At 68.7% G+C, this 23,678-nt stretch overlaps 1 protein-coding gene across 4 annotated transcripts in view; it reads left to right on the top strand.

Annotated features, from left to right (window-relative positions):
* PACS2 (phosphofurin acidic cluster sorting protein 2) overlaps positions 1-21,873 on the top strand; it is a 33,080-nt gene extending 11,207 nt beyond the window's left edge. The window contains exons 2-25 of one of the 4 annotated variants that reach the window (XR_014796046.1): positions 5,715-5,802; positions 6,467-6,556; positions 8,249-8,374; positions 8,523-8,685; positions 9,071-9,144; positions 9,281-9,361; positions 9,930-9,989; positions 11,317-11,474; positions 12,145-12,235; positions 12,394-12,468; positions 12,800-12,942; positions 13,273-13,405; positions 13,638-13,742; positions 13,815-13,921; positions 14,916-15,070; positions 15,233-15,343; positions 15,619-15,727; positions 16,322-16,354; positions 18,143-18,185; positions 19,184-19,226; positions 19,479-19,614; positions 20,273-20,357; positions 20,488-20,601; positions 21,210-21,873. Coding sequence is in view for 2 of the 4 variants with exons in the window: in XM_084896060.1 (XP_084752186.1) it covers positions 5,715-5,802; positions 6,467-6,556; positions 8,249-8,374; positions 8,523-8,685; positions 9,071-9,144; positions 9,281-9,361; positions 9,930-9,989; positions 11,317-11,474; positions 12,145-12,235; positions 12,394-12,468; positions 12,800-12,942; positions 13,273-13,405; positions 13,638-13,742; positions 13,815-13,921; positions 14,916-15,070; positions 15,233-15,343; positions 15,619-15,727; positions 16,322-16,354; positions 18,143-18,185; positions 19,184-19,226; positions 19,479-19,614; positions 20,137-20,357; positions 20,488-20,601; positions 21,210-21,328 (2,578 nt within the window). In the remaining 2 variants the exon portion in view is untranslated. Of the gene's footprint in view, positions 1-5,714; positions 5,803-6,466; positions 6,557-8,248; positions 8,375-8,522; positions 8,686-9,070; positions 9,145-9,280; positions 9,362-9,929; positions 9,990-11,316; positions 11,475-12,144; positions 12,236-12,393; positions 12,469-12,799; positions 12,943-13,272; positions 13,406-13,637; positions 13,743-13,814; positions 13,922-14,915; positions 15,071-15,232; positions 15,344-15,618; positions 15,728-16,321; positions 16,355-18,142; positions 18,186-19,183; positions 19,227-19,478; positions 19,615-20,136; positions 20,358-20,487; positions 20,602-21,209 lie in introns of all 4 variants that reach the window. The other 3 variants (XM_084896060.1, XR_014796047.1, XM_084896061.1) reach the window with 3 other exon arrangements.
* Positions 21,874-23,678: the final 1,805 nt, after the last annotated feature.

Below are 23,678 nucleotides of genomic sequence, written 5' to 3'. Positions count from 1 at the left end.
GCCTCTGAGTCACCCAGGGGCCTCCCGGTGGCTGGGGCCAAGTGCGGCGGCCCCTGCGCGCGGCCCCAAGCTGAGGGGGCGTTTCCCACGTTGTCCACACAGCCTGGAGCCGTCCCCACAGACACAGGCTCTGCAGGGCCCCGGCTCCGTCCGCTGGCCATGCTGCCCCACCTCCCCCATGCCCTGTCGCCCGTGGAGTTGGCCTCTGCTGGGCGGAGGTGGGCAGAGCCCCGGCCCCCTCCCTGCCATCCCTCCCGGAGTCCCAGCTTCCCAGATGAGGCCCTGCCTGCCCCTGCCCCTGCCCCTGCGGGCGCGCTGGCCACGGCGCAGGCACCGCTGACCTGCCTCCTGACGCGCAGGAAGCGGCGTGTCCAGATAAGGCCCAGACACCAGACACGCCTGGGGGCGGCCAGAGTGTGCGGCGGGCGGAGCCCTCCCTCTGCCGCTGCTGAGGGGCCCCGCGAGCCCACCGGAGCCTGCTCAGGCCTGGTGCTCCTCTGCCCTGGCCTCTTCCTGGAGGCGGCGGGCGTGGGGCCCCTGGCCAGCGGCCACCGCGGAGGCCAGCGCCCACTGAGACAGACACGCGGTGGCACGGCCGGCCGGCCGGAACAAAAGGCCCCTCAGTTCTCCCTCCCTCAGACGCGTCAGCACGCTGGGACCAGAGGCCTGGCCGTGTCCCGTGTCCCGTGGGCCTGAGGGGAGCAGAGGGTCAGCGCTCTCACAGCGGCTGCATTTTCCAGAAACCCATCCACGCTCTGCCCCGTGCCCAGCGCTGCCGGGGGGCGCAGTGCCTCCGCTGGCGATGCTGGGGACCTCTCGGTGGGCTACAGAGGGTCACCATGGGGCCCCCACATCCCTCAGAACAAAACCTGGCCGCGACAGTCACACCCCACGCACAGCGGCCCCTCACACGGCCTGATGCCCCACCCGAGCCGTGGGGGCCCGGGCTCAGCACAGGGCTCTGCGGCGTGGAGCAGAGGCCCCGGGTCGAGGGGTCCTGGGACGAGGGCAGTGCCATGGGGCCTGCCGGGGCGGGAGCCCGAGGGCGGAGGCCAAGGCCAGGGGGTCTGGTGGGTGAGGAGGCGTCCGGAGTGGAGGTGATGGCTGCCCACGTGGAGGTCCCGCCGCCACTGACTCGCCCGTACACATCCCGCTGTCCACGCCGTCACGCTTTAAGCAAGGGGGCAGGGAGGGCTCTGGAGCAGGACACCACCCGGGTGGATCGGGAGCAGAGGCACTGGGCCGAGGGGTGCTGTGTCCGTGCGGGCCTGTGTGGCCGATGGCAGGCTGGCCGGGCCGCGGCTGGAGGCCTGGGGCTGGGCTGGGCTGGTGGGGAAGCCCCTTGTGGCCTTCCAGGGCGGCTCTGTGCTTCTCCGAGGGCCTTTGTGCTCGGACCAAGCCTTGGCCTGCACGGCCCTGTGGCCACGTGTCTGCCCTGCGCTGTCTCTGACTCTGCTTATGGTGATGTTCCCATTTCAGTCCTCGGAGGTGTTTGTGGCACTCTCTGCCCAAAGTCAGCCCAGCTTGTGAGCGAGCAAGTGAATAAATGAATGAATGAGGGAGTTAAGGAATGAATGAATGAGGGAAGGAGTGAATGAATGAATGAGGGAGGGAAGGAATGAATGAATGAGGGAGGGAGTGAAGGAATGAAGGAAGGAGTGAATGAATGAGGGAGGGAGGGAATGAATGAATGGGGGAGGGAATGAAGGAATGAGGGGAGGAGTGAATGAATGAATGAGGGAGGGAGTGAACGAATGAGGGAGGGAATGAATGAATGAATTGGGGACTGAGGGAAGGCACACTGTCCTGGGCACATAGGCCAAGGGTGCCGTTAGGTGGGACCACCCTGCTTGCTCTGAGTGGTGGAGCCTGTTTGGGGAGAACCGTCCTAAGAAGTTATTTTTTTTTAAATATGTGAATAAGTCCTGTTTTTAATACATTGATTTCAGAGAGGAAGGGAGAGGGAGAGAGGGACAGAAACATCAATGCTGAGAGAATCACGGAATGGCTACCTCCTGCATGCCCCCTACTGGGGACTGAGCCCACAGCCCAGACATGTGCCCTCGACTGGAATCGAACCTGGGACCCTTCTGTCCACAGGCCGACGCTCTACCCACTGAGCACACCAATGAGGGCCTGGGGGATGTCACTCAGCCGGAGGGCCTGCGGCAGCTGCGCTGGCACTGGGTTGAGGCACACTGAGGGCGTGGCTCCTCTGGCTTCTGGGAAAGGACTTTAAAAGGCAGGACACCGGCCCCCGCACTCGAGCCCCGCCTCCCCCTCCGAGGCGCTGGGGTTGGGGTTCAGTTCGGGGCGCGGCAGGAGCTGTGCGGTCCCCCCTGGCATGGCCTGGGCTTCCTGGTTGATGCCGGTGAGCGTAACTCAGGCTGTGCGCCATCCATGTGTCTGTCTGTGAAGTGTCCGATCTGTGCCCGTTTTCTTTTCTGAATTAAGTGATTTTCCAATCATGGTTATGTTCAGTGTCAGTGTGTGAGTTTGGGCGCACGGCTGGTGGTTAGACACCCATATACCGTGCAGAGTGCCATAACAGTTTTTTAATTGATTTTAAATCTGTGTCTTCATTGATTTTTAGAGAGAGCGGAAGGGAGAGATAGAAACATTGATGAGAGCCCTGGACGGTTTGGCTCAATGGGTAGAGCGTGGGCCTGTGGACTGAAGGGTCCCGGGTTCGATTCTTGTCAAGGGCACATGCCTCCGTGCAGGCTTCTCTGGCCTGGGCCCTGGCAGGAGGCAGCCCATCAATGTGTTTCTCTCACGTGGGTGTGTCACTGTCTTCCCTCTCTCCCACCCTCTAAAAATCAGCGGAAAATGCCCTCCAGTGAGAGTTAGTAAAAAGAGAAACACTGGTGAGAGGAACATCCTCCGTGGGCCGCCTCCTGAGCCCATGGGGGCCGAGCCGCCACCAGCAACCAGACTGGCGACCTCTGGTCCCTGGGTCCACGGTCGCCAGCGAGCCCGGCGGCCGGCTGTTGCTGCTGCACCCATCCCCTCTCTGGCTGACACCGGGCTGCTCTGTGACCACCGCTGCAGCCCAGCCCTCACCCTCGTGCGGCCGCGCCCCGCAGCGTGGTCGTGGCTTTCCTTGTTGGTGTGACCGTTCTTTCGCTCCCGGAGAGAGCCCGTCCACACGATAGTGTTCTCCCAGCAAAGCCTCCTCTTCGGGGAAGGCAAGTTTATCCCGCTTCCCATGCCTGTGCGCCTGCCCTCCCCCATCAGCCTGCTGTCCTGGCCTGGCTCACTCTGGGGGAGCGGGGAGCGGGACGGCCCTCCTGGCCTCACCCCTGCGCTCAGTGTTCCCCGCATTCAGCTCCGTTGCCTCTCCCAGGGATTTAAAGCAGCGAATGGAGACCTCGGAGGCTTGCTGGGCCCACCCCCCTCCTCGGAGCCCTCGGCTCGGATCCTGTGCTGATTCTGGTTAGATTCGGTTTTTCCGTTTTTGCTGAGGAGCCACTGTAAATGGAATTTTAAAAATTAGCTTCCAGCCCGGCCTTCGTGGCTCAGTGGCTCAGCGTCGACCTATGAACCAGGAGGTCAGGGTTCAATTCCAGTCGGGGCACAGGCCCGGGTTGGGCTCCATCCCCAGTGCGGGGTGTGCAGGAGGCAGCCGGTCCATGATTCTCTCTCCTCATGGATGTTCTCTCTCTCCCGCCCTTCCTCTCTGAAATAAAAAACACACATTGCGCTTCCCTAGTGTGCCACTCCGTTGTCTGTTGAGGCCGGTGGCACTACGGCTGCTGTTCATGGGCGGCATTTGGAGGGTTCGCTGAGCTCACGGTCCAGGAGATGCTCGGGGCTCAGGTCCGCCAGCAAGAAGGGCCGCCTCCCTCCCGGCGCCCGTAGGAGGGCACCAGCCCAGGCCCTGCCCCGCGCTGGCGGCCCGGAGGCCCTGCCCCGCGCCGGCGGCCCGGAGGCGGCTCTGGCCCGGGCCCTGCCCCAGGCTGGCGTCCTGTAGGCCCTGCCCCGCGCTGGCAGCCCGAGGACGGCGCTGAACTGGGCCGTGCCCCGCGCTGGCGGCCCGGGCCCTGCCTGGGCGGTCAGGTTCAGCGGTCCCTCCGTCGCGGGGATGTGGCACTTCTCGGAGGTGCTTCTGGCTCCTTGAGGAGGTGAGGGCTTCCTGACCCGCCTGGCGATGGTGACGATGGATTTCCGGCGTGGAGCCAGCCCTGCCTCCCTGGACACGCCGCGGTCCGGCCTCGCCCTGCCTCTGCTCAGGAGGGTCCCGGGGCTCCTGGCGGTGTGCTGTGCCAGCGGGAGCTGCTCCCTCAGGACGCCGCCCTCACCCTTTTCCTGGGAGGTCGGGCGCTGCGTCTCGGGGTCAGCTGCCGGTTTCTCCTGCGAGGCTTCTCGCCGTCCGCTCCTTCTCGGTGGTGAGGCTGTTCAGGCGGCGTCCGCCCAGGGGGGTGGCGCCTGTGCCCTGTGCCCTGTGCCCTGTGCCTGGAATCGCGGCCTGTGGCCCAGGGTCTCCGAGCTCGTGCTCACTCACATGTGTGTGAACGCAGTGCGGACGGCCACTCCCCCGCCAGCGCCCGTCAGTGTCTTCCTCTGTCTGTGGAGGTTTGTCCATTTTGTCATCTTCCCGAAGAGCCAGCTTTTGGGTTGATTTCCTCTCCTGGCCTGCCCTCCCCTTGGTCTGATGGGCCCTCGCCTCGTGTCTTCGTGGCTGGTTGAGGCCTCGCTCCAGTGGCTCCGGCGCACGCTGCCCTCCGAGCTCTCCTGGCCGCCCCCGCGCCCGCTGCCTCCGTCCCCGTGGCCTTTGGGTTGCCCAGGGCCCGGGATCTCCGGCCGCCCTGCCCGTGTCGATCGCGCCTCCAGTTGGTAGGGAAAGTGCCCCGCTGGTGCCAGAGCTCTGAGCGCGCTCGCTGCTGGTGTGGCCGCGGGCTGTCCTGGTGAACGTCAGCCCCTTCAGTCCGGCTCCTCGGTCCTCTTCCCCTCACAGCCCAACTTTGGTGCCAGCGGGCGCTGTGCCGTGGCCTGGCATGTCGGACATCTGTCCTGCTCCTGGGGTTCCGATGCCTACCTTGGGGACTGAGTGACAGCTCGGGGATGGGCACGGGAAGTCTGGCTGGGAGGCAGACGTGGGGCTTGGTCAGGCTGACGTCCGTGTGGGGGAGCACGAGAGGCCCTGCCGCCTGACCTGGCAGTGGGCGTGGGCTGCACACCTTCCGTCCTGGGGATCCAGAGTATGCGGGGCTTCTGGAGGTGGGCCTCCCGGGACAGCACCCTGGTCTCTGTGCAGACGCTGCAGCGAGGCCGGTGGACTGCAGCATGTCCCCTGGGCTGGATACCATCCTCTGACGTGTTGCCCAGAACAGAGGGTGGAGGTGAAGTTGGTGGTCAAGGCAGGCTCCCAGCCAGTGGGCCTGTGGGCGGGGCCTTGGGTGGGGAGGCTGGTGCCTCACGGCCGGGGGCATTGGCATCCTGGTCTCCCTGCCCATGGACCCTCACCCAGGCACCTCTGGGACCCTCCAGAGAGGGGCGCCTGGCTGCCGGCCTGGGTGCTCCCCCACGTGCAGGGAACCCCAGAGGCTCCCGGCGGTGTGGGCCTGGGCTGGGCTCCCCAGAGACTGGACGGTCCGTCTCCCGCAGTGACTGTGAGCTGGAGGCCGGGGGCGGAGGGTGGTGGTCCAGCTGTGGCCTCTTCTGGGCTCGAGGCCGGTGGGAGGTGGGCGCCGTGAGCACCTGTGACCTTGCAGGTTGTGCAGTCTGACCTTGAAGAAGCTGGTGGTCTTCAAGGAGCTGGAGAAGGAGCTCATCTCGGTGGTGATCGCTGTGAAGATGCAGGCGAGTGCTCCTCCTGGCCTGGGCCCCGAGGTGCCCGCCGCCCGGCCCGAGAGGGCGGCTCCGCAGGCAGCAGGGGAGTGTGGGGAGCGGGGCCTCAGCTGCGGCTGCTGGAGGGCAGTCCTGAGGCTCCGGCAGGGCTGGGGTCCTCCTGGGGCGCAGTCCTGTCCCCCGAGGGCAGACGGGCCTCCCAGAGCGCGGTGACACTGTGCCCACACCCCGTGCCCACACCCATGCCCACACCCCGTGCCCACACCCCGTGCCCACACCCCGTGCCCACCCCGTGCCCACCCCGTGCCCACACCCCTTGCCCACACCCCGTGCCCACCCAGCATCAGCCCCAGGCTGGCCCAGCTGCGCTTCCCTCCTCTGGTGCCCCGATGCCCACACAGCCCTCAGCTTCCGGGCAGTTTGGGTCAGTGACGGGGTCAGGAGGCCTCAGCCCCGGCCTGCCTCAGCCTCAGGAGCTATGGATCCCCATCCCCACGTCTCAGTGCTGAGGCAGATCCCCAGGGCACTTGGGGGCCGAAGACCAGGGCTGCCCCACGGCCCCGTAGGCGCTGGGACCCTGCTCCCCAGCCCGGGCTCCTTCCCTGCGGAGAGAAGGGTGGGCTGTGCGGGCAGAGGCCCCGCCAGGAGGCGCTGAGTGAGCCCTGTCCCCCTCCAGGGCTCCAAGCGCGTCCTGCGGTCCCACGAGATCGTGCTGCCCCCCAGTGGACAGGTGGAGACGGACCTGGCGCTGACCTTCTCCCTGCAGGTGGGCCTCTGCACAGGTGACCCGGGCAAGGGGGGTGGTGGGCAGCACCCCTCCTCCTGGGAGAGTGGACCAGCGAGGTGGGGGGGGGGGTCCGTTCTGTTTGGAGAAGACGGGGCGCCTGGGAACTTGGTGTGTGAGCTCAGGCCCCTTCGGAGCTGGCCGTGCAGGTGGCTCGGCTTACACCGGGTCACCCCAGGGTGAAACAGACGCCCCGGACTCTGTCTGCAGTGCCCAGAGCCTGACCTGGCCAGAGGGCGTGGCCCGCCTGCGCGCCTCTGGCTGAGTGGGCCCCGCGTGGGGCCCCTTCCTGCCCGTCCGTCTCCCATCCCCTGCGGCTCCTCACGGAGCGTGTGTGGACAGGGCTGTGGTCTCAGACACCCCGAGATCCCTGCCAGGCCCCCCCACACCCCAAAGCCCCCTCCCACCCTGGGCCTGGCTCTGATGCCCCCACAGCACATCGGGGTTCTGTGTTGGTTTTCTTAGGGGAGGGGCAGGTCTATAATTTACAAAATGTACAAGTCATCCTTTTTCTTAAATACATGCCCAGCCCTGGCAGTGCTGCCCAATGGTTAAAGCGCCAGCCCACACACCAGAGGGTTGTAGGTTCGATTCCTGGTCCAGGGCTTGTACCTGGGCTGTGGGTTCTCTCCTTGCCCCGGTCAGGGCTCCTGCAGGAGGCAACCAGCCGATGTGTCTCTTACACAGTGTTTCTCTCTCTCCCATCCTCCTTTCCACTCACTCTGAAAGGCAGTGGAGCCCTATCCGGTTTGGCTCAGTGGGTAGAGCATCAGCCTGGGGACCGAAGGGTCTTGGGTTCGATTCCGGTCAAGGACACATGCCTGGGTTGTGGGCTCCATCCCCAGTGGGGGACTTACAGGAGGCAGCCGATCCATGATTCTTTCTCATCGTGGATGTTTTTCTCTCTCTCCCTTCCTCTCTGAAGTCAATGAAATGTGTTTACAAAAATAAAAGTAAAAAGCAGTGGGAAACGCCCTCGGGGAGGACTAACAGGACAAATGGAGGTGCACAGTGTGAGCCCGCAGTGGGTGCTCTGTTTTTATTAAATATGTCTGTGTTGGTCTCCGAGAGGAAGGGAGAGGGGGCGAGAGAAACACCCATGATGAGAGAGAACCATGGATCGGTTCCTCCTGCACGCCCTCCACCGGGGCCCGAGCCCACACCTGGGCCTGGGCCGGGATTGAATCTGGGACGCGCTCTACCCAGCCAGCCGCCGTTGTTTTTTCAGTCGTAACTAAGGACGTGCTTTTCACATTGATCTTTAGAGGGGAAGGGAGAGGGAGAGAGAACTCGAGAAACATTGATGGGAGGGGAAATCACCCACGAGATGCCTCCCGCACCTAACCTGGGGTGTGTCCTGATCACATTCGAACCCGAGACCCTGCTTTGCAGTGAGACACTCCAGCCACCTGAGCGCGCCCCCAGGCCCCCCCCCGACTTGGGAGGTTGGTTCCATTGTGAGCACCTCCTCTTACACGCTCTGGGTGCTGAGCCACCCGCTGCCGCCCACGGGGGAGCCTGTGCTGATGGCCATGGCCCCAACGCACACTCGCCCACTGGTAGCTGTTCCTAGTGTGGGTGGGCCGGTGGTGACCTTTGGTGACCCCATGGCCTGGGGGGGCTGAGCCCTCGCAGGTGGGGATCGTGTGGACCGCAGCGTGCCCCTCCCCACAGTACCCCCACTTCCTGAAGCGGGAAGGCAACAAGCTGCAGATCATGCTGCAGCGGAGGAAGCGCTACAAGAACCGGACCATCCTGGGCTACAAGACGCTGGCCGCGGGCGCCATCCACATGGCCGAGGTGAGGCCACGCCCCCGCCCCGCCCCCCACTCCCCTGCCCTGCCCCAGCTCCGTCCCTCCCTCCTGGCTCCGCCCCTCCCCTCCCCCATGACCTCCTCCCTGTCCTCCCTCCTCCTCTGCCCCCGCCCCTCTATTGCTGACGGAACAGGTGATGCAGCGCCCGCCCGAGGGCGGCCAGGTGCTGAGCCTGTGCAGCAGCGTCAAGGAGGCCTCGGCCAAGGTGGCCGAGATCTGGATCTTCTCCCTGTCCAGCCAGCCCATCGACCACGAGGACAGCACCATGCAGGCCGGCCCCAAGGCCAAGTCCACGGGTGAGTGCGCAGCCGTGGCCCTTCCCCGCCTCCTGCCCCCGCCCTCCGGTCGTCCTTTGGGGGCTTGCGCTTGCCCCGGTCTGGCTGCGGGCCCTAGCCCTGCCCTCGGAGGCCGTGGCATCGTGTGGCGGCAGAAGTCACGAGTGGTTCGGGGTGCCTGCGGGGCCTGTCACCACCGCCCCGTTGGGGTCGTGGTCCCCCGTGGGGCGAGGGGGCCGGTGGGGGGCCCAGTCAAGCCTGAGATGCCGGGCAGGAGGGGCTGCGGGTTCGCAGAGTGGTGGGGACTCACGGTGGTGGAGAAGCCAGGGCGCCCCCCCCCCCCCTCACCGTGGCCAGGACACAGGCAGAACCCCGCGGCGCTGACCTTCCGCGCTCCGTTCCGCAGACAATTACTCCGAGGAGGAGTACGAGAGCTTCTCCTCCGAGCAGGAGGCCAGCGACGACGCGGCCCACGGGCAGGTAGCCGGCACGCGGGCCCCAGAGCTGCGGGCGGCACGGGCGGGGCTAGGCGCCCACCCCGAGGGCACCCAGAGGCGGCTCCCGTCTGCCGGAGGGGTCCCTGCCCGCGGCCGCCCGCTCAGCCGTGCCCCCGCAGGACCTGGACGAGGACGACTTCGACGTGGGCAAGCCCAAGAAGCAGCGGCGCTCGGTCGTGAGGGCGGCCTCCATGACCAGGGTCCGTGGACACGCTTTGCTGACATTGGGGGGTCCGGGGCGGCGGGCGGAGCCTCAGGTCAGGCAGCGAGCGGCCACGCCGGCCTCAGCACACGTCTCCTAGAGACGGTGTGCAGGTGGCGTTGCCACGTGTGGCCTCGGTGAGCCAGCTCCCCTGGCAGGTGCATTATATGGGGCTCCAGGCTGCCCCCTGCTGCCCAGAGGGACTGGCAGGCTGTCAGCTCCTGGCTCAGCGTGTCACAGAAGGTCCCCCTGGTCCCAAAGCCAGGGCGCAGCTGCCCCACAGCTGTAGATGGGGAGCAGCGGGGTGGGCCTCCTTGTGTAGGCTGCCCCCCACTGGGGGGGCTTAGAGCAGCCAGAGCTGCCCACGCACCAACAGCCCAGCGGGCACCTCGGGACGGGCAGTGGCGCTGGAGAGCCATGGAGGTGCCCGGGGTGTGTGTGTGTGTGTGTGTGTGTGTGTGCTGAGTCTGCCCACACCGCGGGTGAAGTGCCTGTGGAGGCCCCTGTTGTGAGCTCTGGGGAGCCCGTTTACAGATGGCCGGGCTGAGCCTGCTGTCCCCCCACAGCAACAGAACTTCAAGCAGAAGGTCGTGGCGCTGCTGCGGCGGTTCAAGGTGTCCGAGGAGGTGAGCCGCCCGCCCCCCTCCGCCCGCTCCCCGTCACCCCAGCGCCTGTCTGCGGGGCGGCGGGCGGGGACCCCTCGAGGCTGTGCCGAGGCCCGGGAGACCTGCGTTGTTTCTTGAATTTTAACTCAAGGACCAGCCCCAGGGGCAGGGCATGAGGGGCCGCAGTTTTCCCACTGCCCTGCCCGCCTCCTGCCTGTCGCACCCAGCGGCCTCTCCGCAGGGCCGGCCAGTGTCCTGACTCCCCTGGAAAGGCGGGGGCCCCCGTAAACCGCAGCGTGGGGAGAAGCAGCTGGATCGTGCCCTCTGACCTCATCACCACCCTCAGGGCTGGGGGCGAGGCGTGGGGCGTCGGGAGCACAGGCTGGAGTCCAGGAGCAGGTCCCGTTCAGCTGGGGATGCCCTAGGCTCTTCAGGAACAGCTCGCAGCACAAGGACCCGGCTGACAGCCGTGTCTGCGCCCCCCCACTCGCCCCGCCGGACTGACCACCGCCCGGGGATGGGAGGCCTGGTGTGGGGGCTGGAGCTGAAACTCCTGCTGAGACGGGCAGGCGAGGCTCCTCGGAGACACAGGAGAGCCGGGGCGGGCACAGCGGCCAGGGCTCAGGTCAGCGTCGCCCGAGGCCAGGTGTAGGTGGCCCTGCGGCACCTTCGGAGTCACCGAGAACGGCACGCTGGACCACAGCCGGGGCTTCTCCCTCAGTCAGAAAGGGAGACGGGAAGAGCCGGAGAGGCCGTGCCTCCGGCAGGCGGAGCGGGGACGGCTGAGGCGCTGCTGCGGGTCCCGCGAGGGACGGGGCGAGGCCGCCGGTGCGGGGAAGAGGAGGCGTCTGCTTCAGAAGGCAGACCCGCCATGGGGCCGGCACACGGAGTGGGGACATGGCGTGGTGGGGCCGCGCCCGCCCAGCGGGGCCGCAGGAGGGACGTGTGGCGGGTCTGCCTGGGAGGTGACTGCACGCGAGGACCGCCCCCACGCGCCCTGCGTGTAGAGAGGCTGGGTCATGGGGGCCAGGGTGCATGGCTGCTGGGGCAGGTCCTGGTGGCAGACGCCCGAGGGCGGCCCGCTGTGCTGCAGGCTCCCCGCTGGGCCTGCCCAGGGCCTCCGCACCCGTGTGGTGTGGCCGCGCAGCAGGGCCTGTGCCGCTGCCCCCGGGTCGGGCATCCGCACCGTGAGGAGCCTCCGTCCGAGGGTCCCGGACCGCCCTGTGCCTGGGTGGCTGGGCAGTGGAGCGGCCGGAGGGAGGGGCGCCCTTGGCTCTGTGCCCTCTGCCCTTTGCCCTGTGACCTCCCTCCTCAGCCTGCGCCACCTCACGCCCCGTCCCGGCTGCAGGTCCTGGACTCGGAGCAGGACCCCGCGGAGCGCGTGCCCGAGGTGGAGGAGGACCTGGACCTGCTGTACGACACCTTGGACATGGAGAACCCCAGCGACAGCGGCCCCGACCTGGAGGACGACGACAGCGTGCTGAGCACCCCGAAGCCCAAGCTCCGGTGCGGGCGCGGGGAGGGCGCAGGCCAGCACAGTGCGGTGGGGGGGGGGGGGGGGGTGACGGACACGGCGTGGAGCCCACGGGTTCCCGGAACAGGGGCGGGGTCACAGTCGGAGGGCTGGGTCCCGGGGTGCCGCCTGCAGGAGGCGGTGGGCAGTGAGGCTGGCTGTGGGTGCCCCCAGGGTGCTGGCGGCCAGGCAAGGCGCCCGTCACGGGAGCCGGGAGGAGAGGGCACACTGCCGGTGAGGTGTGGCCGCCCCAGGCCCGCCCTGCCTGCCCACCACGCAGCGAGCGATCCCGCCCCCGCTCATCCACGTCCCCAGACGCTCAACGTCCCGCCATCTTTCCAGTTTGAGCTGCCGCCCCCCCCCCCCCAGCCTGAGAGCCTGTGAGGCCCTCGCCCTCCGCACGCCTCCGCCTGCCGGGCCTCCTGACGCAGTGCCGGCCTCTCCCTGCCAGCCTGCCAGCCGGCGGGTGGCAGGAGGCGGGTCCGGTTGGCCTGTGGGCGGGCTTTCAGGACCTCCGTCTGTCTCTGCCGCTGGCCGCCTGTGTCCTCCCCTGAGCAGAGGCTCAGGACGGGCCTTCTGGGGAGCGGCTCTGCGGGGTCCCTGCAGGGGGGGGCTGTGCCCTCAGGCACGGAGGGTCCTGGACAGTAACCCGCCCCCCACCAGGCCCTACTTCGAAGGCCTGTCGCACTCCAGCTCGCAGACGGAGGTCGGGAGCGTCCACAGCGCCCGCAGCCAGAAGGAGCCTCCCAGCCCGGTGAGTGCTGGGCGGCGCAGGGGGCACTCCGACCCGTTGTCCCCGCCGGGCCACGTACACGCGGAAAACAAACCCAGTGCTCTTGTGCTGGCTCGTGTGGTCGGTGACTGCTTGAACCCACGCCCTCGAAGTCCCAGCGTCTCCCGTCTCACTCACAGGCTGACGCGCCCGAGAAGACGTGGGCCCCGGGGGTCAAGCCCCTTAGCGACAGCGTCTCGGAGCCAGTGGCCCACGTAAGCAGACACGGGTCGCCCGCTGCTGGGGTACAGACCACAGCCCTCTGCTCCGGCCGCCTCTGTGGACAGGGCGTGCTGTGAGGCGCCTGCTGCCCCGGGCTCGCAGGAGGGGTCCCAGGCTCGGGGCCGAGGGGCAGGTGTGGTGCTGGCCGCCCCGAGGTGCCAGGACCAGCCCGTCCATGATGGGAGGTTGTCGGCTCGGCTCAGCGCCCAGGAGTGCGTGTGGCCGTGCCCCAGGCAGGAGCTGCCAGCTTGCAGGAGGCCTGGACATGCCCACACGCCAGGGACCCCTGAGTGTATGCCCCCACCACCGTCCTTCCTCCCCCAGAGCACGCCCACCCCTGGGGAGCAGCCGGCTCCGCCCCCGGACAGCCCGGAGCCCGAGACCTCCGCCCTGGACGTGTTCACCGAGCGGCTGCCGCCCAGCGGGCGCATCACCAAGACCGAGTCCCTCGTCATCCCCTCCACCAGGTGACAGACCGCGGGGGTGAGGCGGGTGCCGTGTGGGAGGGCCCTGCCCTGGGGGCGGTGGTGGAAGGACCCCTGCAGCCCCCAGCTGCGATGAGACCGCTCGGAGGCGCACACCGGCCCCCACACGCGGCTCCAGCCGCACCAGGTCGGCGGGCGCAGAGCGGCTGCCTGCTCCAGCGGGAGGTCTCGGTGGCCTGTCGCCTCCCCGGCCAGTCCGGGTGCGAGGCGCTGTCCGCTCTGCTGGGCGCATGGGGAGGAGCGCCCCTCGGAGCCCACGGAGGCTCCGTAGCGCCGGGCAGTGCGCCTGCGCCAACCCGGCCCGCCGCCCAGGTCCGAGGCCAAGCAGGCCGGCCGCCGGGGCCGCAGCACGTCCCTGAAGGAGCGGCAGCCGGCGCGGCCGCAGAGCGAGCGGGCCAACAGCCTGGACAGCGAGCGCTGCCCCGACACGCGGAGCCACCTGCAGGTGGGTGGTGCCCAGCCTCTCCCTCGGCCCCTCGGCCCCCCTGTGCCCGGCCGCCTCTGCCAGAGTTGAGTGCTGCCCACTTCTGGGTGCCACTGACAGTGGGGGGTCGCTGTGTGTGTAGGGGGGCTGCTGGGGGGAGAAGGGGTCACTGTGGGGGGATGGAGTCGGTGGGAGGGGGAGGGGGTCGCTGTGGGGGCCGCTGTTCCCCCCGTGTGGACGGCTGTGTCTCCAGATCCCCAGGAAGACCGTGTATGACCAGCTCAATCACATCCTCGTCTCCGACGACCAGCTGCCCGAGAACATCATCCTTGTCAACACCTCCGACTGGCAGGGGCAGGTGGGCCGTGGCCACCCAAGGGTGGGGGTGGGGGAGGGGGCGGCCCGGGCCCACCATCACCCTCGTCCCCAGTTCCTGTCGGACGTGCTGCAGCAGCACACGCTACCCGTGGTGTGCACCTGCTCCGCGGCCGACGTGCAGGCCGCCTTCAGCACCATCGTCTCTCGGATCCAGAGATAGTGAGTCCGCCCCATCGCCATCTCGGTGCCCTGCACGGCCCGGCCAAGGGGGCCAGGGTTGCGGGCAGCTCTGGGTGGAGAGCCTGGGGGGCCGGGGCTGCGGGTGGCTCTGGGTAGGGACCCGGGAGGCCTGGGGGCCGGGGACTGTGGGTGGCTCTAGGTGGGGGGCCCGAGGCTGCGGGCGGCTCTGGGAGGGGACCTGGGACTGCGGGTGCTCTGGGTGGGGACCCGGTGCTGCGGGTGCTCTGGGTAGGGACCCGGGGCTGCAGGCGGCTCTGGGAGGGGACCCGGGACTGCGGGTGCTCTGGGAGGGGACCCGGTGCTGCGGGTGCTCTGGGTGGGGACCCGGGGCTGCGGGTGCTCTGGGTGGGGACCCGGGGCTGCGGGTGCTCTGGGAGGGGACCCGGTGCTGCGGGTGCTCTGGGTGGGGACCCGGGGCTGCGGGTGCTCTGGGTGGGGACCCGGGGCTGCGGGTGCTCTGGGAGGGGACCCGGTGCTGCGGGTGCTCTGGGTGGGGACCCGGTGCTGCGGGTGCTCTGGGTGGGGACCCGGGGCTGCGGGTGCTCTGGGTGGGGACCCGGGGCTGCGGGTGCTCTGGGAGGGGACCCGGTGCTGCGGGTGCTCTGGGAGGGGACCCGGTGCTGGGGGTGCTCTGGGTGGGGACCCGGGGCTGCGGGTGCTCTCGGAGGGGACCCGGGGCTGCGGGTGCTCTGGGTGGGGACCCGGGGCTGCTGGTGCTCTGGGTGGGGACCCGGGGCTGCTGGTGCTGTGGGTGGGGACCTGGTGCTGCGGGTGCTCTGGGTGGGGACCCGGGGCTGCGCGTGCTCTGGGAGGGGACCTGGGGCTGTGGGCGGATCTGGGAGGGGGTTCCAGGGGGTCTGGAGGTGCCCGGGGCTGCAGGCGGCTCTGGGAGGGGACCCGGGGCTGCGGGTGCTCTGGGTGGGAGCCCAGCTCGGGCCCTGAGTGTCCGTCCCTCTGTCCTGCCGGCTGCCAGCTGCAACTGCAACTCGCAGCCCCCGACGCCCGTGAAGATCGCGGTGGCGGGGGCGCAGCACTACCTCAGCGCCGTGCTGCGGCTCTTCGTGGAACAGCTGTCCCACAAGACGCCCGACTGGCTGGGCTACATGCGCTTCCTGGTCATCCCGCTGGGTGAGCAAGTGGCCCCGGGGCTGGGGCTGGGTGCTGGGCTGGGGCTCCTGTCAGACGCAGCGTGGGGCTCCGCGTTGGTCCCGTCAGGCCTGGCGCCCAGGAGCAGCCGCCTCGGGTGCTCACGCTGTGGGCCGGCCAGACGCCAATGCTTCCTCCCCGCAGGCTCCCACCCCGTGGCCAGGTACCTGGGCTCCGTGGACTCGCGCTACAGCAACTTCTTCCAGGACCTGGCCTGGCGCGGCCTGTTCAACCGGCTGGAGGCCCAGAGCGCCGGTGAGCGGGGTGCATGCCCCCCCAGCAGGGCTGGCATCTCCCGAGAAGAGGCCCAATGCACCCACTTCCTCAGCCACCACCCCTGGGTGCCAGGTGGGAGGGTGTGAGCGGAACAGGGCCCCCCGAGCTTGGTGACCAGGCCTGGGCCGGGAGATATAGTGAGGGCAGCGAGGACCCGCGAGGGTGCGGGGTGTGGGGTGCAGGGGCCTCGGGAGCAGGCGTTAAGGGGCCCAGCACAGGCCTCACGCCCCTCACAACCCCGTGGCCTCGTGCAGTGCAGGACACGCTGGACATCGTGTCGCGGATCACGCAGTACATCGCGGGTGCCAACTGCGCCCACCAGCTGCCCATTGCAGAGGCCATGCTCACCTACAAGCAGAAGAGGTGCCTGGAGGGCCGCCCGGGGGGTGAGGGCAGGCACGAGGGGACCCCACACACACTGCAGACCCCTCATCCCGCTCCTGGGGAACAAATGGCTGGTCCACAGGCGGGGCCGGAGCTGGGCCAGGTGAGGCCGTCCTGGTCTCCACAGCAGGACCCTCGCTGGCCCGGGGAAGCTAGGCAGGCCGGCCAAGTGTCTGTGCCGCGAGCTGCCATTCCTCTCGGAGGGCTAGGAGAGCCGCTGTCACGGCCCCACCAGCAGCCGGCGCCCCTCCCGGAGCAGGCGGTCCGCAGCGGGAGCCGGGCCTGGGTGCGGGGAGCCGAGTGCACAGGCAGGGGGGGGCGGGGGGGACGGGGTTCAGGGACTGAGCGGCCCTGCTGGGCATGGTCCCCCGGGGAGCCGGGGTCCGGGGCTCATCAGGAGGGGAGCCGGCTGCCAGCTGTCAGCCCGTCACAGGAAAGACGCTCTGCGCGGCAGAGATGGGCGGGTGGGCGTGGGAGCAGTGGGCCGGGCCTTTGCAGGAACCTGCTGGCTGGGCCTGGCTCCGTGCGCGTAATAACGTGTCCGTGTCTTCTCTCCTGGCGCTTTCTGAAAAGGAAAAAGAACTTTCATTTTGACTTTACGCTCAGGTACCACGTCTCGGGTCTGCCCGCTCTGCCCAGGCTGGTCTTTAGGGGGCTGAGCATGTCAGCAATGGTGGTCCGGGGCCTGCCCAGTAGGCGCCCCAGCAGGGTCACAGGGTCATGGGGTCCCGGTGCCCCCAGGAGGAGGATCTCAGCTCCAGGACCATCCTGCTGACATGCCTTAGGGGCTCGAGAAAGACCAGCGTGGTGCCCGCCGACCCTCCCGTTCAGGCCGTGGCGGCTGCTCCCTGCTCGCCGGGCGCGAGGACCCAGCATGCCCGCAGCCTGGGCCCAGCTTCTCGTCTCCCCGAGTCGCTGGTCTGAGCAGCAAACCAGGGTTTTGGGGGACCTTGGCCCTCCCCCTGTGCCTGCACCCTGCCTCTGTGTTACGGGGTGACACTGGTGCCTGGGGGTGGGTGGGGCTCCGACGGCCCTGGGTGGAGCCCAGGAAGGCCCGCCTGCCGGCCCCCTGCATGCAGGCGGGGGCGGCAGGTCAGCCTCTGCGGGGACGCAGCACCCTCCTGTCCACCCCGGAGGCGGTGGGCAGTGGCCTTCCAGCCCTCTGGCCCTCCGGCCCAGCCCGAGAGCATCTGCCGGGAAGGCCGAGGTGATGCCTGCTGTGTGCACCCAGCAGCTCAGTCCTGACGACGGCCTCGCCGAGCCGGAGCTGGGGCCGCCGGGGACAGGCTGAGGGGTCTCCGTGGCAGCCCGTGTCACCCCTGTCCCGCCGCCGTGTCGGGGCTGATGTCTGCATGGCCAGGGCGTGGCTTGGCTTGGAGAGTCGGTCGGCAGCATCCGTGTTGTGGGTCCCCAGCACCTGCCTCCAGTGCCGCTTGGGGAGGGTTGGAGGAGCAGCTTGCCGGGCACTGGCCGGAGCCTGAGGCCCCCGGCCACCCACTTTGCTGTCCGACGTGGAGCAGCGGGGCTGTTTCTCTCACCCGTGGGCCTTCAGACCAGTGACGGGCAGGCCTGGTCCTTTTCGACGGATGGCCGCTCTCGCCTCCTTAATCCAGCGTGTCCGGGTGTTGTGTGGGTGGTCTGGTGGCTGGGGCGGAGGCCCTATGCCTGGTGACACCCCACAAGCCATGTGGGCACAATGGCCAACCCTGTGCCTGCCCTCAGGCTCCCGGGTCAGGGGAAGGTCACAGAGGATCAGCTGGGACAGTGGCCAGAGCTGGGCCTCGGCCAGAGGGGCGCCACCCGTAGGAGGAGGCAGGAGGCACGCCGTCCCTAGGCTGGGGAAACCTTGCCTGTGACCTTCCCAGAGGCCCGGGCGGACCCTCCTCCGGCCACGTCTGGGCCTCAGCTTGGCTCCTGAGAGGCCTTGGCCAGCCCCAGTGGCCAGGCAGCTGCTGCCAGAGGCTCCGCACCGGCTCTGGGCCTGGGGGACAGGAGGGGGTGGGTCTGCAGCTCCTGGAACCTGTGCAGAGCCCGGCCCACACGGAGCCACGGCTGACCACGTGCTGCGGCTCAGGCTGCAGCCCAGCTGAGAGCGTGGTCTGGCCGTGGGCTGCTCTTGGGCGTCCTTGTGCTGGGACGTGGTGTGGGCCCCTCACCAGGCCAGGCCTGGGCACAGCCCCGCCCGCCGCCCTCTGGTTGGCATACCTTTCTCCGCTCATCTGGGAGGAAACCTCTGCCCACTGCCACGGAGGCCCAGGTGTCCCATGGGCTGGCCCTGGCCAGTGTGGCTCAGTGGATAGTGTCGGTCTGCCGACTGAAGGGTCCCGGGGTGGGTTCCAGTCAAGGGCACAGACCTCCGTTGCAGCCTCTGAACAGGGCTTTTCCTCCTTGCAGCCCCGACGAGGAGTCCTCCCAGAAGTTCATTCCCTTCGTGGGGGTGAGTAGTGCGCGGGCGGTGTTCGCGGGTTCTGCTGGCTCTGTGCTGGGGCACGAACCTGCCGGCGGTCAGACTGTAGCGTCTGGTTTTGCATTAAGTGGATTTTCCAGAACCTTCTCCGCCAGCCTGAGCCTTCAGATCCCTCCCGTCTCAAAACTCCTGACCTACCTCTGGGGTGGAGAGGTGGCTGGCGGCTCACCCCGTCCTGTGCGGGGCCTCGGGCTCGGCCTGTGGCCTGTGAGCCCGGAGTTCCCCCTTCCCTTTTCTCCCCCTCCCCTTCCCCTCCCCCCTCCGCCGGGAGGAGGGGTGGCTCCGGGCAGCCAGCTGCTCTCCTCTGCTGCCCTGAGGTCTCACCGCCTGGCCTCCCCTGCGCGGCCTCCCGGAGCATTGCCCCGGGCGACAGGCCTCCCTGGGGGCATCTGTCCAGGGCACGTGCGGGGCCTGCCGCTGTCAGCACGGCCACGAGCCCTCTACCCGACGGGCACTTGTCACTGTGGTCGCTGTGAGCAGCCCGCACGTCCGCTCCACGTTGGCGCCCGTTGGCCCCGCGGGGTCTGGAGCAGCGCCTCCTAGCCGTGCCCGGGGCGGCCCTGGGCTCTGCCCGCGCGGTGGGCTCCCTCGCCCCGTCCTGACCTCGCTGCGTGCCTGGCCGCTCCCTGGCTCCTGGTGGCTGAAGGCAGGCGATGCGGGCCAGAGGCCCCCAGAAGCCAGTGCGTCCTGAGCTCTGGCCGCAGCTTGTGGCCACCAGGGCCCTGCAGCTGTGCCCCCCACCCCCCGGAGTGCAGGGTGCCCGCTGCATGCTGCCCCGGCCTCCAGCACCTCCGTGAGGGAGGCCCCCGGCTGCACCCTGCCACTGCCAACAGCCGGGCCGTGCTGCCTGCGCTGGGCTCTGCCACGGACGGGAGGAGCTGGGACCGCGCTCCACCGCGTGGCTCCTGGGGGGCGTGGGGCCGGGCCCTCCTCCCCACGCGGCTGCCAGCATGCCTGTTGCTTTCCAGGTGGTGAAGGTGGGAATCGTGGAACCCTCCTCAGCCACGTCAGGTAACCCCCCCACCAGCCTCGAGGCCCAAGGGCACAGCCCCGTCTGGGGAGGGAGGCCCCCTCGTGGTCCCTGCACTGCCAACGCGCACCTGGGGGCCCCCTGCCCGACATGCCAGGGAGGCCTGGCCGCTCCCAGCACGTCCCCCACCTCCATGCACCCCCCCGCCCACGGGGCCGCCCAGCCCCCCACCGCGTCCCGGTACCCCCCTGGCTGCTCCGGGCTCAGCACTGTCCCCTAACTCCTCCCCAAAGGAGACTCGGATGACGCGGCCCCCACGGGCTCCAGCGTGCTCTCGTCCACCCCGCCGTCCACGTCTCCCGCTGCCAAGGAGGCCTCGCCCACACCCCCCTCCTCCCCGTCTGTGAGTGGGGGCCTGTCCTCCCCCAGGTAAGGCGGCCACCCCGCCCCCATCCCCGGACGTGCTGTCCGCTGGCTCCTGTCCACGCCCCTCCCTCCGACACCGGCAGCTCGGCCGGAGAGCGCTGGAGCTGCCGTCCCTGCTGCCTGGTGCGGGGACGGAGGGGCTGGTGGGAGGGGCTGGCGTGGACAAGGATGCCTGGTCGTGGGGGTGGGCGCAGGGCCCGGGCTCGCTCAACAGACAGACAGCTTCATCGGGGACAGAACCACGCAGAGTGGCTGGGGCGGAGGCCCTGGCCCTAAGTGCGGGACGGGGTTCTGGGGACCAGGACACGGTGGGGGTTAGCAGCCCCTCTCGGGTCTCTTGTGAGCAGAACTCACGCTGGCAACACTTGGGCGGGCCCTGAGGTCACGGCTGTCCCGGCTCCCAGGGCCACAGCTGTGATGAGGCTGTGGGCCCTGCATTCCGACGGCCAGGCCACAGGCGCACTGTCAGCCACGGGCGCACGGTCCCACCGCAGCCGGACGGTGAGCCTCCCTCTGCTTCCCCAGCCAGGGCGCCGAGCTGATGGGGCTGCAGGTGGATTACTGGACGGCAGCCCAGCCCGCAGACAGGAAGAGAGATGCCGAGAAGAAGGACCTGCCTTCTGCCAAAAGCACGCTCAAGTGCACCTTCCGGTCTCTCCAGGTCAGCAGGCTGCCCAGCAGTGGCGAGGCCGCAGCCACGCCCACCATGTCCATGACCGTGGTCACCAAGGAGAAGAACAAGAAGGGTGAGTGGGGGCTGTCATAGGGGGGCAGGCACCCATAGGCCCTTCCACGTGCCACCAGGCGGGGTGTCCCTGTGGGCAGGGGTCCCGGGCCCCGAGGAGGCAGCAGGCCAGCACGCCCTTCTCCTCCTAGTGATGTTTCTGCCCAAGAAGACCAAGGACAAGGACGTGGAATCCAAAAGCCAGTGCATCGAGGGCATCAGCCGGCTCATCTGCACAGCCAAGCACCAGCAGAACATGCTGCGGGGTGAGCGCGGCCTCCTCCCCGCCCTGACCCCTGACCCCTGACCCCTGCCCCGGCCCCAGTGCTGTCTGGAGCAGGAAGGCAGCCATACGCCGCTGGCAGCTTTCTAAGCCAGCTCAGCCGTGCCTTCGTTGGCTGTGAAGGCCTGCTGCTCGAGCCGGGCCTCGGCCTCGCTTCTCTGAGGCACTGAGCGTGTGACAGCTTTTCTTCTCTGAGCAGTGAGTCGGTGACCCCTCTGCTCCGCGGAGGAGGCGTTTCTGAGCCTCTGGCTTCTCTGCGTGAGGCAGAAGGGGCTGGGGGGGGGGGTCCTCTGTCCGAGGGCTCGGCTCGTGCTGGCGACCCTGGGGGTTGAGAACTCTGCCTTGCTGCCCTGACTGGTTTCATGGAGGGTGTTTCCCACCGTCTGCAGACCCTGCGGGGGCAGCGGGTGTGAGGACCAGCGGCCCCCACGCCAGGGAGAGGGCCACGGTGGCTCGGAGGGCAGGCGGCAGAAAGGCCTGGCCGGCAGGTCATTGTCCCCCGAGAGCCTGGGGTCGCTGTCCGGGGCCCCAGCCGGAGGGTGGGCGCGCTGTGGTCCCGAGCAGGTGAGTCAGGCGGCCTTGTCCCCGCAGTCCTCATCGACGGCGTGGAGTGGAACGACGTGAAGTTCTTCCAGCTGGCGGCCCAGTGGTCCTCCCACGTCAAGCACTTCCCCATCTGCATCTTCGGACACTCCAAGTCCCCCTTCTAGCCCCGCCTCGCCCGCGGCCCGGCCCGGGGCCGCTGCTTCTAACATTTCAGTTTACGACACAGACCTGGAAACACAACAGAAACCGTCTTACGTGCGACTGTGCTACAACCTGGGAACTAACGGGCGGCCCCGGAGCCCCGCCGCTCTGCTTATTAACCAGCCGCCCGGCGGGTGGGCCCCGCGGAGCTGGAGACTCCAGGACGGCGTGTTTCGGCCTCAGGACCCCTAACACTCCGCGAGAAGGGTTCTCGCCTTCTCCACCTGCCCTTCCTGGGGCCAGGACTCCGCTTCCCCGGGAGCCGGCTCGGCCTGCACCCAGGACTTCGCCTCCTAGCCCCACAGCCTCGGCGCCGGGCGGCCAGGGGCTGGCCCCCGCTGGGCATCCTGAGCAAAACCTGGAGCAGCCAGTGGCCCGGGCAGCTGCCAACCAGCCGTGTCCCGCGCTGCCTGCCGTGGTTCCCAGTGACTCCATCCCCCAAGGAGCTGGGTTACAGCAGCAGCTATTTTTAATGCTTTTAAATACACGTTACAATGTGGCTGCCAAATGTTCATCGCTCTTCAGTCCCACGTCCCAGCCAGCCCCCACCCCGGCCCAGCCTCACCGCCTCTGGGACCCGCTCCCACCGTGGCTCTGAGACACCCTCCGCCTCCGAGTGTCCCTGCCCCAGACTTGGCAGGCACGTGGCCTCCTCCTTGCCCCACCCCCAGCCCCACCTGCTGGTTGGGGCAGGCTGGGGCACAGCAGAGTGGGGTGGCCCGTGGACGCTCAGGCACGGTGGCTGGGCACTGGGAGCTGCAGGACAGCCAGAGGACCCCCGCAGGGGCCCGATGGCCTCTAGGCCAAGCTCCTCAGAATTTGGGTTTGGGTCCTATCCTAGTTGGCAGCCCCACCCTACACCTTCCCACGCAGCCAGCATCCTTCCCAGTCTTGCTGCACCCCAAACCCCACATCCCAGGTCTCCGCAGGGAGGGCCCTGGCAGCCCCTCACCTTCTCCCCCGGAGGCTGTCCAGGACCCGAGTGTTCGTGCCACGGGCTTTGTGCCGGGTGGCAGATCGGACTCGGACATGGACGTGGGTGCAGCCCAGGCCTCGGACCCTGTGGGCAGAGTGCTGGGCCGAGGGCCCTCCCAGGGAGCACCTCCTAGCTGAAATACACCTTCCACCAGGGCCAGGACCGTGCCTGAGGCAGACCTGGGCTTGGGGCCTGCCTCCCCTGGGAGAACCTGGGTGATGGTGCGGGCCACGGAGCCCACAGCCCCTCGGGCAGCGCCCCTGGGCCACACCCCTGCAGCCAGCCCGGAGGCCTGAGCCTCCCACTCCTCCCCAACACCAGAGCCGGTGCCTGGTCACCGCTCAGCAGGAAGGAAGCAGATGGGGTGACATGCCCTTGACCTGCCTTCTAGCCTCAGAGCTGGCTTTGGGGGAGGTGGCCATGCGGGGCTGTCCCGTCCATCCTGCCCCTGTGCCTCCCTATCCACCTCACAGCTGTGCTCTGTACCCTTGGGGGAAGGGCACCTGGCACCTCTACTCTGCCCCGGGTCCTGCAGAGCTGCCCCTGCGACACCATCCCTGGGCCTGGGAAGTGTTGAGGCGCCTCGGCCACGGTGATCGGCTGAGACCTGGGCTGCCGCCCATGGCCCGCTGGCGCTCAGCGATGGCTCCCCGGCCCGCCCCAGAGCTGTCCTGAGGACACTGTGCGCACCAGCCTCTGTCCCTCGCAGGCGGGGAGCCAAAACTGCTGAGCGGGGCGGGCAGTGTTGTGCTCACGTGTCATAAACCCCAAAGACTACCAGGGAGCCGAATCCAATGCGACTGCAGAAAACCTGTATTTATTTAGGACTAGTCCGAGCTCGCTTACACCAGCGACAGCATGGCGGGAGGGAGAAAGGATTTAACATAACAATGGGTTTGATAGGGGGTGCCACTACCTTGGCTGACCTGATTGGTTGGGTTAGGGCCCTGCCCTCTCACAGTGCGGGCATTAGTGTGGGCACCTCCAGCGGGCCGCCCCTCAGGGGCCAGGCCAGACCTGGGTGCTGTGGGCAGGCTCCGCACCCAGCCTCCTGCCTGTCGCCCGGCCCCGGGGTCAGGGCCAGGCTGGGGAGGAGGCCGCTGAGCGAGGGGGCTCCGGGCAGAGGCCATGGCTCCCCAGGGGCCGAGGCGGCCTCGCTGCAGTCACCGCAGGCGCGGACCTGACTGCCGCGTCGGTCTGGCCCCAGAACGCACTCGGGGCCACACCGGGCACTCGCCCTGAAGGACCCCCGTTTTCACACACACACACCCCGGCCCTGGCCTCCGGGGGGCGGGAGGAGGGAGGCGCGGGGGCCGGCCCCGTCCAGCGTGCCAGTC

The sequence above is a fragment of the Pipistrellus hanaki genome (assembly GCF_964339955.1).
Source record: "Pipistrellus hanaki genome assembly, chromosome: 1".
NCBI lineage: Eukaryota > Metazoa > Chordata > Mammalia > Chiroptera > Vespertilionidae > Pipistrellus > Pipistrellus hanaki.
The sequence above is the reverse complement of the archived record's forward strand: the minus strand, read 5'-3'. Positions and strand labels throughout refer to the sequence as shown.